We start from the raw sequence: 14,438 nt of genomic DNA on the forward strand, positions 1-14,438 counted from the left end.
TAGATGAAATATATGCTCAATAGTTTCAGGCTCTTGCAAACAAAATCCACGTGACTGTACCTCAGAATTACACTTTTCCCGTAAGGTTCCGGCATCTGGATAAACATTGTTCATAATTTTTAAACTGAATGTCTTCTATTTTAGGTGAAATTGGCCGTTTAAGATGACTACAATATTTATTTACTAACATTGTTCCGTTATCAGTTATTCTTACGTTTGGTGGTGTTTCAAAACCAGAAAATAACTTACACTTTCAAACATTACCAATTGCTTTGTTTTTACGTTTACTTCACCGGTGTACACTCCAGCGATCTCCAGTTCAGGCACAGACACACAAATACGCAGGCGTATTTTGTATCATGTGTTTTAAAGTAAGTGCAATGGCTTTGCAATGCGACAGAATTCCCTGAAGGAGCATTTTAAATCAAACTTTTCAATAAGTGAATTGAACTGTATAAAATGGACATGTTCCTCCATCAATACAACATAAACTTTTTTTTCTCATACTGTGGCAGGATGAGGAAAAACACAGGAGACGAAGGCGAGTTTGAACTTTATTCCTCAGCTCCAAAACCAAACTGAAACAAGGAACAACCTTGCACCAGAGAGCCCGGGAACGCAAACCACGCCCCCTGCTCACAGCCCTGCTGGGTGAGAGGCATAGCCCCTAGTGTCCGCCACAATACCAGTCTTGTTTACGTGTCTTCCTATTACTTGTAATGGTCCTATTGTTGCACAAGGGGAAGCGATGCGGTGTGAAATTATGGGGAAATACCATTTTCCAGCAATAAAATATCCATCCATCCATTATCTGAACCGCTTATCCGGCTCTCATGGTCGCGGGGATGCTGGAGCCCATTCCAGCAGTTATACAATATCGGTTTATGGAAATTTGACAGCTTGACAGGCGGTTTGGAAATCTCAGAAATCACGTCTCAACAAAAATCCCAAGCGTCCAATTTTCTAGAATAAACTTTTTGGTTTATGGAACCATATAGAACCAGGCTGTGCCAAATAAGCTTTTATCCAATTCAATTTAAACACTCTGATCATAGATTCAAATTCAACGGCTTCATATTCAATGGCAAATGAATTGGTATAGTTTTTAATTATCTGAAAAAAAATTTTTAGATAGTGGGATTTACTTTTTCATATTAAAATCAAAAGTTACAGAGTTCACCTTTTTAACAATTTGAAGTCAAGTCAATTTTATTTGTATAGCCTAAGAGAAGAGAAACAAGAGAAGTGAATGACATAATTAGTTTGAATATACCTTCTGCTTTTGTCAACAGGATTCTGCCCAAAATACAAAGATCTTTTATGAGCCAATGCTTAAGAGATGTTCTCATGCTATTGTTCCTTCTGTTTGTTTGTTCTCTTATTTCTATCTTTGGAAGTTATTATACCGAGGTATTTTCAGTTTTAACAAGAATGGATTCCTTTTGCCTCAACTCAAGGATTAAAAAGGTAACAATTCACTTTTTTTCAAATTTAAAACACAGACCAGATTCTCCTGAGAAGATTCAAATTATGTCCAGGGCTTTTCCAATTTTAGATGTGTCTTTTAAGAAGCTTCATGTGTCATCTGCAAATTGACTAATTCTGTATTCATAAAGCTAATTCATTTTTTTTTTGAGGATGGTTCACAATTAAGTAAGCCAGCATTTGCGCACATAAGCATACATAAGGGAGGATGTCGAAATCACGATAACTCGATAAAGACATACAGGGCTCAGTTTTATACTTTATAAAATTGGCAAACTTTTGACAGGGATTTGTATACATTGTAATGAACCAGACAGTAACTGGGATGCAGGGGGGCTACAGTGAGGAGAGGAGTAAACTGCTCACATTGAGGGACACGGAACACCATCTTCTCTCTACAGGGTCTCCTTGGAAAATCACGGTATCCCATGATGAACTTTTTCCAGAGAAATGGGCCTAGTTGAGAGAATTTAGTATTTTATTGTTTTACTGCCGAGCGACTAATCCACTCCAGTCCAGTAGGTGAAAGACATAAAACGGAAACTATAATCTTTAATTATTTTTTTTTGTATTTGCAACGTAATGATCTTTTACCATATATAACAAACTAGTCTGTCGAAACCACAAAAGACAGACAAAACCAACTCTGGTTTCCGGAATGCCCTCTCTCCCTCATGAAAAACACATCAAAGACTTCTGCACACACACACACACACACACACACGTTACACTGGTTAATAAGCAGGTTTATTGTTTCACTGTCACGTATACATAGAGTTGTTGAATGTGCTTTTATTCATCTCGCGGTTAATACAAGTGAGAAAAGAGACAGAGGTCTCAAAGTTTCAATGAAACTTGCTTATCAGGAAAGGTAGAGCAGAGTTGACAACCAGGAAGCTGACAGAAGAAAGAAAAAAACGTTAACATCAAGATTTAACATTTCCACGTGGGGACAAACATCGGCTTCAACTTTTAATTCATTTTATCCGTGTGGATGATTTTTCTGACAGGATTCCTCCTCCCCTCGTCTCCTTTCCTTCGCTTCCGCCTAACGGAACTGGAGGGGGCTCACTCGCAGACCAATCACATCCTTGCCAATCTCGGTCACCTTCAAAATAAAGAGGTGAAAACTTTGAAAATGTATTCCTGAGTGGTTTTATCCCATCATCACATGATCGCCTTTTTAATTTAAATGTCTTAAGATAACATTTGCAAATGGACACCATTGTGTGGGATTATCTCAAAATAAACTACACCGAAAGGAAGTTCATGTTTTTTGGTTTCGTGGACAAAATTGAACTCCTCATAAAAAAGTGCAACAACTTTTAAACATGCCAAATTCCCGCTTAAGAAATCCACATTACTGTAAACTTTCTTCTTGAAACACACTTTTACAGACTTGCTTTAAATGAACTCTCCATTTATATAACTTCCTGCTGTAGTAACTATATTTTTCATGTTTCCCTTTGTTAGTATTTTTTTTACTACTAATTTCAAGTAATTTATTATTTCATTCATAAAAGCATTTATCTTGTTACTTACTGTGAAGCACTTTGTAATTCTGGTTTTGAATTGTACTGAATTTGGAAAAAATATTCCCTATCAAAAACTGTATCAAACAGTAGAACTGGTGTTGCACATGGTGCTCTTGACATACCTGTGTGACCCTGCAGACCTGGCCCTTGTATATGGGTGAATAGCAGGCGCCAGACAGAGGACACTTCTCCACTGGACGCCCACGGTACAGGGGGACGAAAGAGGCAGCGCACAGGTCAAATGGATTGTGGGGGTCATAATTCAACTGGTGGGCATCTGTCAGAGTCTTCTCGCAGGCTGCCAAAATCTTGCGTGTCTAAATGTTAGACCAAGAATTCTATTCATGTTAACTGAATTTTTGTCACAGATATGATCAGGACCACAAAAACAGCCCAATAGTAACATCACATTTTTGTCTGTCCACAGATTAAATTCTTGTGTGCCATTTTTCATTTTTGCATGCATAAATCATTACCACAAAAAAAAAGAAAAGAAAAAAGGGAACCACCTGTTGCGCAACTTCTTGTTTGGGCCCAAGCTCAAGCAGGCGTCGTGCAAAGCCGGCTGCCGTCTTGAAGTTTTTCAGTTTGAAGAAGAGGTTCAGAGCTGTGCGCAGAACTAGGACCATATGGACTGGCTGGAGACTGCAGTGGGTGAAGTAAGCTGCCATCTTTTGGAAAATAAACATGTATGCACCAGTCAGAAAATCAACAGTTGATTTATGTCAAATGAAAACCTTTATAGAAATGAACACCAGATAAATGCTGGTAGATTTTGTCTTGGGCTAGTAGGTCAGTTTACCATAACAGATACTTTGGCAGGTAACCAGACATCACTTGAAGGTAATATTTTATTGTACTGATTCCTAAAGTAACTGGAATTCTAGATAATCAAGTACTGTAACCAGTGGATAGCTTCTCGCGTCAAAAACCCAGCCCAGCCAGGCGTGACCTGCTCCAGGAACAGTGACAGTTAGGAGTTGATTGGTGGTACGTACACCTGTCAAACAGTAACCCAGAGCTCGGGGAGGACTGAAAACCCCTGGGGAGCAGAAGGGCAAAATCTCACTTGGTCTTAATTTTCACTGTAAATACAGATCGTGAATGTGGGGCCTCACAAGCTTTCTGATTTTTTGGGGTTTTAAGCATTTATCACAGGGCTTACTGGCTTGTGACAGTGTTAATAGACAATGCTTTTTGATTCTTAGATGTCTGCTCTTCCTATAATCGTGAAGCAGAATTCCCCAAGCTTTGGTTAATCCACTAATAAGTAGAGAGAGTGAGCTGGGTGTAGACGGTCACGAGACAGGTTCATTTTACCCCACTGATGTGTTGTTGCAATTGTAATCCAGTGGGTATAAATGGTTTTCAAAGACCCCAGTGTGTTGGAATAGAAAGTCGAAAAATGCTGACAATGCCGTGTCCTGGTGGCTCAGTTAGTCAAAGCATACCACGCTGGCTCAGGCTGAGTAAATTAGTGGGTTTGATTCTTGCCTAGGATCTTTGTCACATGTTTTCCCTTTGCTGTCCTCCCTTATTTCACCTACAAATGGAGGAAAAACTGCTTGTAAAATAATTTTGAAAGAAAATAAGAGGACTGAGAAATTTCTTTTTTAGACCAAAAAAATGCTCCTTTTCTTAGAGCAGGTCAAGAGAAGAAAAGAGTCTTACCTCACACAGCCGCTTCTGCTGCTCCAGTGTGTCTTTAGGCAACTTTTTCCTCTCTGTCTCCATGGTCAGTCCCACAATGTACTCTCTGCAGATTGTTATCAGCTGTTGGGCCTTCAAGACAAGTGATTGCTTTAAAATCAGATTCAGTAAATCTTTTTATAAAATCTATAACTGCCAACTAAATATATGTAGTCAACATCATTTAATTTTGATCTTATGAGTCCATGAGCTAGATGCCAAGCTCATAACAGCCTATGAAATGTATATTCTGCCACATAGAATCTACCTCGATCTAAATATTGGCAGAAAAACATAAAATTCAATGTAAAGCTAATCCTAGAAAAAAAAGGACAGTAGAGCATAAAATCAGCATAATTTTTTGATTTCTCTGCAATGACATGAAGTAATAATAATAATAATAATAATAATATAGCATTTATCCAAACACAGTTTGCAAAGCTACTTTACAGTTAAAAGAAAATCGTCAAAAGAAACACTCAAAACAACAAAATGAGAAATACTCAATTAAACTAGAGTCGTGCACCCAGTAGAGTGCAGATCTCTGCCAGGCGTACGTATCTCTCCTTCTCCGGAGTTCGAACTTGGCGACAAACCACCCCTTTTTTCACTTTAGGAAATACACCGATGGAAAAACCAGTGTTTTTCCTGCCATTACAAGACTTTTGCGCAGCACCCAAGTTGATTGAATGGAAAATATGGGGGGGGGGGGCAGTTTTTAACATGCAGCGCTAAAGCTAAAAAAAAAAAATCTACCTAATAAAAATGCTTTGCCCCTGTGGATGCGCAGCCTAAGCGGACCCTCACACAAAAAGCGACCAAGTGTGACATGAAATGAGAGATTAAGCTACCATTTTTCAAAGCCCTTATTAAAAAACGTCAACTGTGTTTCAACGTCTTGGTTTTCATGATATAAATGAATCAAGGTGAATGGCCGCTCTGCTGATTGACTTTCATTCACAAAATGCTAAGAAAACATAGCTCAGCCATGGGAAATGTTTTATTGTAGCTACTCAAAGGATTTCCAGCTGTGACTAATTAATCCATCCATCCATCCATCCATTAGCCAAACCGCTCATCCTATTCAGGGTCACAGGGATGCTGGAGCCTATCCCAGCAGTAATTGGGCGGCAGGTGGGGAGACACCCTGGACAGGCCGCCAGTCCATTCTATTTTTATAGCAGAGTTTTAACATTGGAGACTAGGGCACTTCCACTTGGCAGTGAGGTGAATAAGGCAAATTATATTTGGTTCATCCAGTGTTCCTCCAGTTCTCCTGTGCCGAGATCAGCAGTGAATGATTTGCTGGCTTGCGAATACATAATGTTTTGAGTTTGACACCATCACTGGTGGTTGAGCTGAATAAAGTGGTGATAATGAGAACAAATGTTTTTTGAAGGTTTTGAATCACCGCAACCACGAAAGGTTCTTCATCATACACATAACTGTGCATACAATCTTTTAGGCTGGTAGGTCTAGTAGTTTGCGAGATTAGCCGCGAACACACACACACACACACACACACACACGCACGCACGCACGCACGCACGCAACCAACCAAATACATAATCCGATAAAAATGGCAATTTGAAAAAAAATAGTTAAGTAGTAGACATCCTCTGGTATACTGCCTAACAATTTTGCATATCAAATACGGAGTTTTTGGTTCAGTTCACCTGACAAGGTTCAATAAGTGGTCAAACTCAATACATCTGAAAACCATCAAGTAGAGCATCACAATTTGTTTCACCATCTAAAACCAAGTTGTCAGTATTCCACATCTTCACTAACAAGTGAATTTATTGCACTTATCAATTAAAATGACTGAGATTCTTATACATTGCAGGGCTGGAACCCACCTCTGCAATTTCCTGCTTGTTATCCACTACCAGCAGTGGAACAGAAAGCAGGATGGCTCGGAAGCGCTCCACAGCTTCCTCGAACCGTCCGGACGTGGTCAGCTGGTAGCACTGCTGCAGGCGGGCAATGAGATCAGACAGGTGCAGGCCCACAGCTGGCAGACCCTGCTTTGCCCCGCAGTCCTTCAATTGAAAAAAAGGGAGAATAATGGTTTGGCAACAAAATGATTTAACAAATATTTTTCCTTTGCCTAACAAATAGATAAATCCAAAAGAAACTAGTAATTAGGGCATCTAGCTAAAGAACATGCAAAACAAAAAAAACATCTACACATATGCATCATCATACCTTCCAGTTCCTCTGAGGGTGGCCACGAAGGCAGGGAAGGGAAGGCAAGCCCAAGTAACAGGTACGACCTCGGGACAACGTCTGCATAAACAGGGACTTGTAGGGGGCAAAGTTCACCACTCCTACCTGGTCATGGAGCAGCTATCAAGGAGGCGAGGGGAGAGAGGGATGTTAAGAGTACTACTCTTATGTTGTGCGAATGAGTGTGAATTAACAAACAAACAAAAAAATCTCTTCTAATTGGCAAATTGTCCTTGGCTTAACCTCAAGCAAGATTGAAAAACTCAAGGCAGGAATAAAAAAAATTCAACAAACTCATCACATACTCTCATGGTGGTCTCGAAGGAGCCTGCCAAGATGTGGTCCACTGGCAGCTGTGAGTTGTTGCACCACATCTGGGTTGGACTCATGCCCTTGGTGGGTGGGACGAAGAAGCCATCCTCAGTTCCGCCCCCTGTGCCTGCTTGCATTTCCTATTGGTTGGAGACAACAATCAGTCAGACTGGCAGTGAAGATGGCATCCTTATAGAATATTTGAAAAAATAGCTTGCTTTCCCCCCCCCACCAATCACCTGAACACATTAGCCAGATGAATGATGAGTTTCAGTAACCAATTGAATTTTATTATGGGGTTTTAAAAGAAAAAGAAGCTGGTGTATTTGACATCAAAAGGTCAAAGTGTATATGCTAATGTTCATGTACACTAATGTTAATATCAAACCCTGGCTTATTGTTTGAAGGGTTCTCACCAGCTCTGGAGGAAGATCCAGATCCTCTTCAACCTCCCAGCCTCCTCCTTCCTCCTTGGCCACTCCTCCCTCTTCTCCTAACCCCTCCTGGGCATCCATGAAGCCATCTGAAGAGGGTACAATGACAGGGGGAAAAACACAAGCGTTAACGCATTAAGATGCTTGGTATGGAAGATCTTACTTCAGATTAAAGAATCCCTTTGAACAAACTGGATTGATAATGAGATACAGCCATGAGAAAACAGGAAATGAACTGTAATGGAGTAAAAAGGGTATGTAAAACAATGCAAGCAACACGAGTACTACACAGATGTTAAGCAAAGAGACTATGCGAATATGATTCAATGGCAGACTGTAGCTGTGCAAACGCAGCAGTCAAAACCAGCCAGCATAACATTATCATGTTAACCAGAAAGTCTTTAAGTAAAGGAAAAGCGACAAACAGCTGTGGAGAAATATGTAGTAGTAGTAGTAGCAGTGGTGGGGATGGAATATATATATTAAAAAAAAAAAACCCCCAAAAAAAACCACACAGCCAAAAAAAAAAGGGGGGGGGGGGCTTTACCTTCATCCAGCTGAAGCTCTGCATCCTCTCCCCATCCCTCTCCTCCAGGAGCATCCATGTCCAGATCCGCTGCCATCTGACCTGCCTTCCCTTAAAGCCCATAATATATAAACGTTAAAAACAAACACCACCAGTCATCACTAATAGAAATTTTATTTGAACCCAGAAAGTAAAGTATGTCATTAATCCTGAGTGGACTCAGGTGTCATCATCACAGGTTTCGTAGAACTGTTACTCTTGAATCAAAAGCAGTTTTAAAGAACCTCCCATAATACTGAAAAAAAACCACTCATGGCAGTAATACATTGAAAAAGTTGCAGTGAGATTGTAAAAGCATGTATGGGTATACATCAGGAGCATGAGCAGGTTTGTGAGTGAGTATGCATCTGTACCAGAAGTGAGATAAAACAAAAAACATGGCGAGATATCTTGCAAAAATATGAATGTTATTAATGATTGTGAATGCATCAAAATAAATTATTGTTATTATTAATAATAATAATAATAATAACAACCCTTTTTTTTATTAAGAAATAAGACTTATGCTGAGAGTTTCTTGGGATGTCAGGGGACTTGGGCCTTGACTCATGTATGCACACACACATACATTTAAGATGTGACTAGACTCACGGCTCACCCTTAGCTGCAATGGCTCCTTCGAAGAAGCCCTTGGACACAGTGAGCAGAGGCCAATTGGTATCCAGTGGGTTAATGGGTGGTGGGGGCTGCAGCAGTTGGGCATTGGGATCCACCTCTGGCACCTACAACATCAAATATTTAAGGCCCAAATAGCAACTACAGAGCAACGGAACACTTAAATTAAGCAAAATAAAATACACATTTAAACTTGACTGATGTATCATCAATGCAAGGGCAAAAAAAAAAGCATCTCTTGCCACACTGTTGCCCTTTGGTATTGCCCAAAGTTTTCCCAGTGTAGCAACCCGTTTCAGACTAATCCTTCCGACTATAGCCTAATACATGGGGGGGGGGGGGGGTCAGAGGATCCATTCTACATACAGTTTCTTTTTCTGGGTCAAAGGTCTCTTTCAGCGCCTCAGCCTCTTCATCCATTCCATGGGTGGCAGCGGTCAGGTAAGCCAGAGACTCTGAACGCATTAAAAAAAAAGCTAGGCTTTAAATGACCACCTCTGTAAACAGCTAGCTACATTTAGCAAAAGGAGGTGCTTTGGCACATTCTAGAATGTTTATGGAAGCCAAAATGTTGATCCAGTTTTTCTTTCTTCTTGGAAAGCAATGCTTGAACTCACTCTGTCCACAGTTCTTGAGGATGCGGACTCTCTCACTGACGTCTCCCAGGTAGAGAGCTCCCTGATAGTGGCCACTCATGTCCTTCCTGATCTCAGCTGCAGAGAAAGAACAGACGTGTGCGCACGCACGCACGCACGCACGCACGCACGCACGCACGCACACACGCACGCACACACGTTAGAAATAAATGAACACATTATTTGCACTATTCAGTACCACTTATCCACCAACGCAAATGCATGAAGACTCTCACACAGGGACACACACACACGTCTCATCCCTCACCAATTTTCATCATCTTGCGCAGCTTAGCCAAGTTGCCAGTGATGAGGTAGAGGAAGGTGAGCTTGTCGAAGTTCTTGGTCCTCTGGTAGCACATCTCCACAACCTGATGGTGACCCTGCAGCAGGGCAGCCTCACCAAGACGTTCCCAACAGCTGCGCTCATCCAAAGCTTTGGCTGCCTCTAGTGCCACCTGGAGGTTGGAGGGATTAGGTGTTACTAAATATATTGCTATATAAATAAATATATATAAATATATTCCTTGCTAAGGAATACAATTAGGTAACTCAAAGCTGGTTGTTATTTCACTTTCCCTTTAGTTTATTCTCGAGTGTAATTTTTTCCAGAAGTGATCCAATAAAACGGTCCTTATAGGCTAACAACCATTGAGAATGACGTTATCATCATATGAATGGCAGATTCAATATACATTTTGAAATAAGTGAGCTGACAGGAGCTTGTGATCATAGTCATACCATGCAATACAAGAACAATTGACCAATCAGTATGACTCCATATTGTTAATGCTGGCAGACAAAAGTTCTGGAAGAGGTTCATGATGATGAAGCACTAATGTTACTCCCATCTTGTCCTTAACCATCAATGGAAAAATCTCTAAACTGAACTCTGTCTCACTTAGGACAAATTTCTGCATAGGCTGGTATGCAGTTGAGAGCTAACCAATGATTGCCAACCCACCTCAATGTTGCCACACTCCAGAGCTAGGCTGAAGCGGGTCTTCTCGTCTTTGACAAAGTGCAGCGCCACCTCTGGGTAGCCCTTCTTCTGCAGGTAGGCAATGATGGACTGGCCAACCAGTTTGGCGTTACGTACCATGTGGAGCACCTAAAGGATGCAGGAGGGGACAACGGTCAAAATTACCCATGATATCAGTTACAGAACACAATATCAATTGTTGACTAGAAGAGTGCGCTCAGTAGAGTGCAAATCCCCACCAGGCAAATCTTCCCTTCGCCGGTGTTCGGAGTTGATGACAAACCACCCCTTTTTTCCCCCTTATGGAAGAAAGAAAAATACAGAGGCACTGCCTGCATATCTCTCCTTCTCCAGTGCTCGGACTTAGACAAAAAAAAAACAAAAAAAAAACAGCTGAGGCGGTAGCGCTCGATTGAAAGCCACTTTATTTTGTCATTATATTCTTACAAAGAATTGTAATCTTATAACGAATTTGTTCTCTGCATTTAACCCATCCTATTGTATAGGAGCAGTGGCCTTGGTCAGGGGCACCGGCAGTAGTATTAACCCGAACATGCACGTCTTTTTGATGGTGGGAGGAAACTGGAGCACCTGGAGGAAAGCCACGCAGGCACAGGGGAGAACATGCAAACTCCCCACAGAAAGGACCTGGGACGACCTGGGGTTCGAACCCAGGACCTTCTTGCTGTGAGGCAACAGTGCTAACAACTGGGCCACTGTGCCACCCCATGTCGTGCAGTATAAAACAGGTTTTGAATCACTGCAACCACAAGGTCCTTGATCATAGTCATAACTGTGCACAAAAATTATTGGGCTGATAGACCGAGGAGTATGCAAGATTAACAGATGACAGATACATGCACACAAACAGAAAAAACTGTTTTTCCAGCCACTATAAGACTAAGTCGATTGAACGGGAAATATGGAGAAAAAAAAGTTTTTAATATGCAGTGCTCAAGCTAAGAAAAAAACCCTACCTAATAAAAACAAATTTCCTGTTAGTCTGTGGATTTGCAGACTTGTAGGTGGACCTTCGCAAGAACGCGACCAATATGAACTTGCACTTTCCAAAAAGAAAAAGTTTGCTATGCGACCACTTTGGTTTAACCCTTACCCTGTCTTTATTTTCATAATATAATAAAGCTGGATAAACCGTTCAGGGTTGCCCATGTGTGACTCACATCTACAGTTGACTCAGATTGGGCAGCGACAAGAATATGCAACACTTCCTGTTTTGACTGCAACCTAGAAGAAGTTGTTCCTTTATAACTTTTGCATTTTTTGGATTATCAATATTCTTTTAATAACTTTCGATTATGTTGCTGTCCAATCTGAGTCAACTGTAGATGTGAGTCGTGGATGTGCACCGTTGACTTACAATGTGTCCTAACTGAATGCGACGTGAGTGAGCATCAAAATCAGTTTTATTGCTTTATTTTTTATTGGAATGTCCTAAATGGTCACGAGCAATGCAGCGCTAAGTAGTGCGATGCAGCATGCTGTTTTGAGCCGAATTTTTGTCAAATGCCCTGTTTGTATTTACTTCCTGTTGCTCTCATTGAAAAGCACTGTGTCATGAACGAGTAATGTCTGCAGTCTGATCTCGAGCGCACAGCTGATAGGTACGTGGTTTGTTTACATGACGGTTTCAGTGTGGACAGAGTGTCCGATGCGACGCAATTGTCAGACACTCGCATTCATGGAGATAGCATAAATAAACATTTTTGGAAGGTTTTTAATCACCGCAACCACAAGAGCTTCTTCATCAGTCATAACTGCACAAAAAAAAAGTTGGCTGATAGGTGCAGAAGTTTGCAAGATTAGCCGTGAACACACACACACACACACACACACACACACACACACACACACACACACACACACACACACACAGCACCTTTCTAAGCAGTCACAAATTACTAACCAACCAAAGAAAAGAATAGGGACAAGAAAACGGCTGGATAAAATAAAATTCTCAACCATAGGCAAAGACAGATAGGCTAAATGAGCAGAAAAGGAATACAAAGACAGAGGGAGAATGTGAAATAACTATAAGCTAAATAAATAAATAAATCAAACAGCAACTGCACACCCCATTTTGCTGGCTTGATATTATCATAGCCAAAAAATTACATATTACTAATTTATTTTTAAATATCATGATAATCGTGAAAACCAGTATATTTTGCCACCCCTAGTAAACATACTCTATTTGAGTGGTATTCAACCATGTCCCTTGGAGGGTCATGTGTGTTCATTTTCTTTCAAACGAAACACTTCACCAATTTATTTCACTCATTAGCAAACATTGAATGCGAAAGGTAAGGTCTAATTAATGTAATCAGCTGCTGTAGTGCTGGGCTGGAAAGAACACTTGTACATACATGACTCTCCAGAGTACACAGTTAAACATCATTGCTCTCATTTCATAGGACCCCTTTCAAGAAATTAAATGCTCAATTAAATGCCCAATTTCCTCCTGTCTATCCTACCAATAAAATTTCATCCATCCATCCATTATCCAAGCCGCTTATCCTACTTAGGGTTGCAGGGATGCTGGAGCCTATCCCAGCAGTCATTGGGTGGCAGGCGGAGAGACACCCTGGATAGGTCGCCAGTCCATCACAGGGTTGACACATTCACACCTAGGGACAATTTAGCATGGCCGAGTCATTTGACCTACATGTCTTTGGACTGTGGGAGGAAACCAGAGCACCCGGAGGAAACCCACGCAGACACAGGGAGAACATGCAAATTCCACACAGAGGACAACCTGGGATGACCCCCAAGGTTGGACAACCCTGGGGTTTGAACCCAGGACCTTCTTGCTGTGAGGAGACCACGCTAACCACTGTGCAACCCTCCAATAATACCAATAAAATATTAAAATAAATATTAAAATATACAATACAATATACAATAAAACTAATAAAATTTAAAAATTAAAAAAACCTTCATTAATATACCCACCTCTTCGTATTTGCGGTTGACCAGGGCCAGTTTAAAGCGGTATTCGGTGGGGTCAATGGTGAGTACTCGGGGCCTGCACTCCCGGTCCAAGCAGTAGACACTATGGCCCCTCACACGAGTCACATAGATGGGCAGGTCCAGAGTCCTGATGATTCCGTGGTCACTGCAAGAAAGAAAACAGCTAAGTTAATAAAAATCAAAATGACAACTGCATATTTCATCAACATGTTTTGGAGACACTGGTCATCACTTAAGACATGCCTGGCATTTTTCTTTATCAACTGTACAATTAACGTACTTGAATTATCACACAAATGTTGTAGACAGATGCCTGTTGATTAATCACACTATTGACCTATTAAGGTAGATCAATTACCAATTAGCAATGGCTAAGATGGTTGCTGATGAAACACTTCAGAGGCCTGTGGCGTGACAAATGTCTCCAATTGGTTGTTTACATTTCAAAACATGATCCAAGCACCTGTTAGGTATCAGGAGTAGCCCTCTTAATTTCATCGTATTCTATACTATGACAATAAAGGCTTTCTTATAAGGTTTTCTGGTTAAAGAATGAACATTTGAAGTATACAAGTCTTTGATAGAAAAAATGTGCCTAAACATTGATACCAACTGTGTACATTCAGAATAAACCAACATCTGCCCTTGCTTATCATCCAACTTCATTTTGATAACGGGACCCATGGCAAATTAAAACACTTCATCTCTGAAACATGTTTTATAAGAAAGAATACAATCTATACAATCTGGGAATCTTATTCTGTTTAGGTTTGTCTGTGATAAGATAACTGCCCACTATCAGCCATTCTGACCTGTAAGCAACCATCATTTAGAGTTCTTACTCTCTTCTAGAAGTTATATTGGCTAATATAAGAAATTAAATGCCTGGGGAATTATGTGATATACCAGCCACTGTGGCCTGTAGACAAGAGGCAGCTCCCTGCCACA

The 14,438-nt window shown here is 40.8% G+C and overlaps 1 protein-coding gene across 1 annotated transcript in view; it reads right to left on the reverse strand.

Annotated features, from left to right (window-relative positions):
- Window positions 1–2,219: 2,219 nt before the first annotated feature.
- The window catches only part of copa (COPI coat complex subunit alpha), a 29,578-nt gene continuing 17,359 nt past the window's right edge, over window positions 2,220–14,438 (reverse strand). The window contains exons 16-30 of the mRNA XM_056292860.1: window positions 13,473–13,635; window positions 10,485–10,631; window positions 9,789–9,978; window positions 9,503–9,598; window positions 9,252–9,340; window positions 8,869–8,992; window positions 8,232–8,321; window positions 7,667–7,773; window positions 7,244–7,390; window positions 6,918–7,058; window positions 6,569–6,751; window positions 4,692–4,802; window positions 3,530–3,691; window positions 3,143–3,337; window positions 2,220–2,593 (exon numbers count right to left, since the gene is read on the reverse strand). Coding sequence (XP_056148835.1) covers window positions 2,534–2,593; window positions 3,143–3,337; window positions 3,530–3,691; window positions 4,692–4,802; window positions 6,569–6,751; window positions 6,918–7,058; window positions 7,244–7,390; window positions 7,667–7,773; window positions 8,232–8,321; window positions 8,869–8,992; window positions 9,252–9,340; window positions 9,503–9,598; window positions 9,789–9,978; window positions 10,485–10,631; window positions 13,473–13,635 — 2,005 coding nt within the window. The 3' untranslated portion in view covers window positions 2,220–2,533. The remainder of the gene's footprint in view (window positions 2,594–3,142; window positions 3,338–3,529; window positions 3,692–4,691; window positions 4,803–6,568; window positions 6,752–6,917; window positions 7,059–7,243; window positions 7,391–7,666; window positions 7,774–8,231; window positions 8,322–8,868; window positions 8,993–9,251; window positions 9,341–9,502; window positions 9,599–9,788; window positions 9,979–10,484; window positions 10,632–13,472; window positions 13,636–14,438) is intronic.

This window comes from Lampris incognitus, chromosome 14 (assembly GCF_029633865.1).
Source record: "Lampris incognitus isolate fLamInc1 chromosome 14, fLamInc1.hap2, whole genome shotgun sequence".
Classification (NCBI taxonomy): Eukaryota; Metazoa; Chordata; class Actinopteri; order Lampriformes; family Lampridae; genus Lampris; species Lampris incognitus.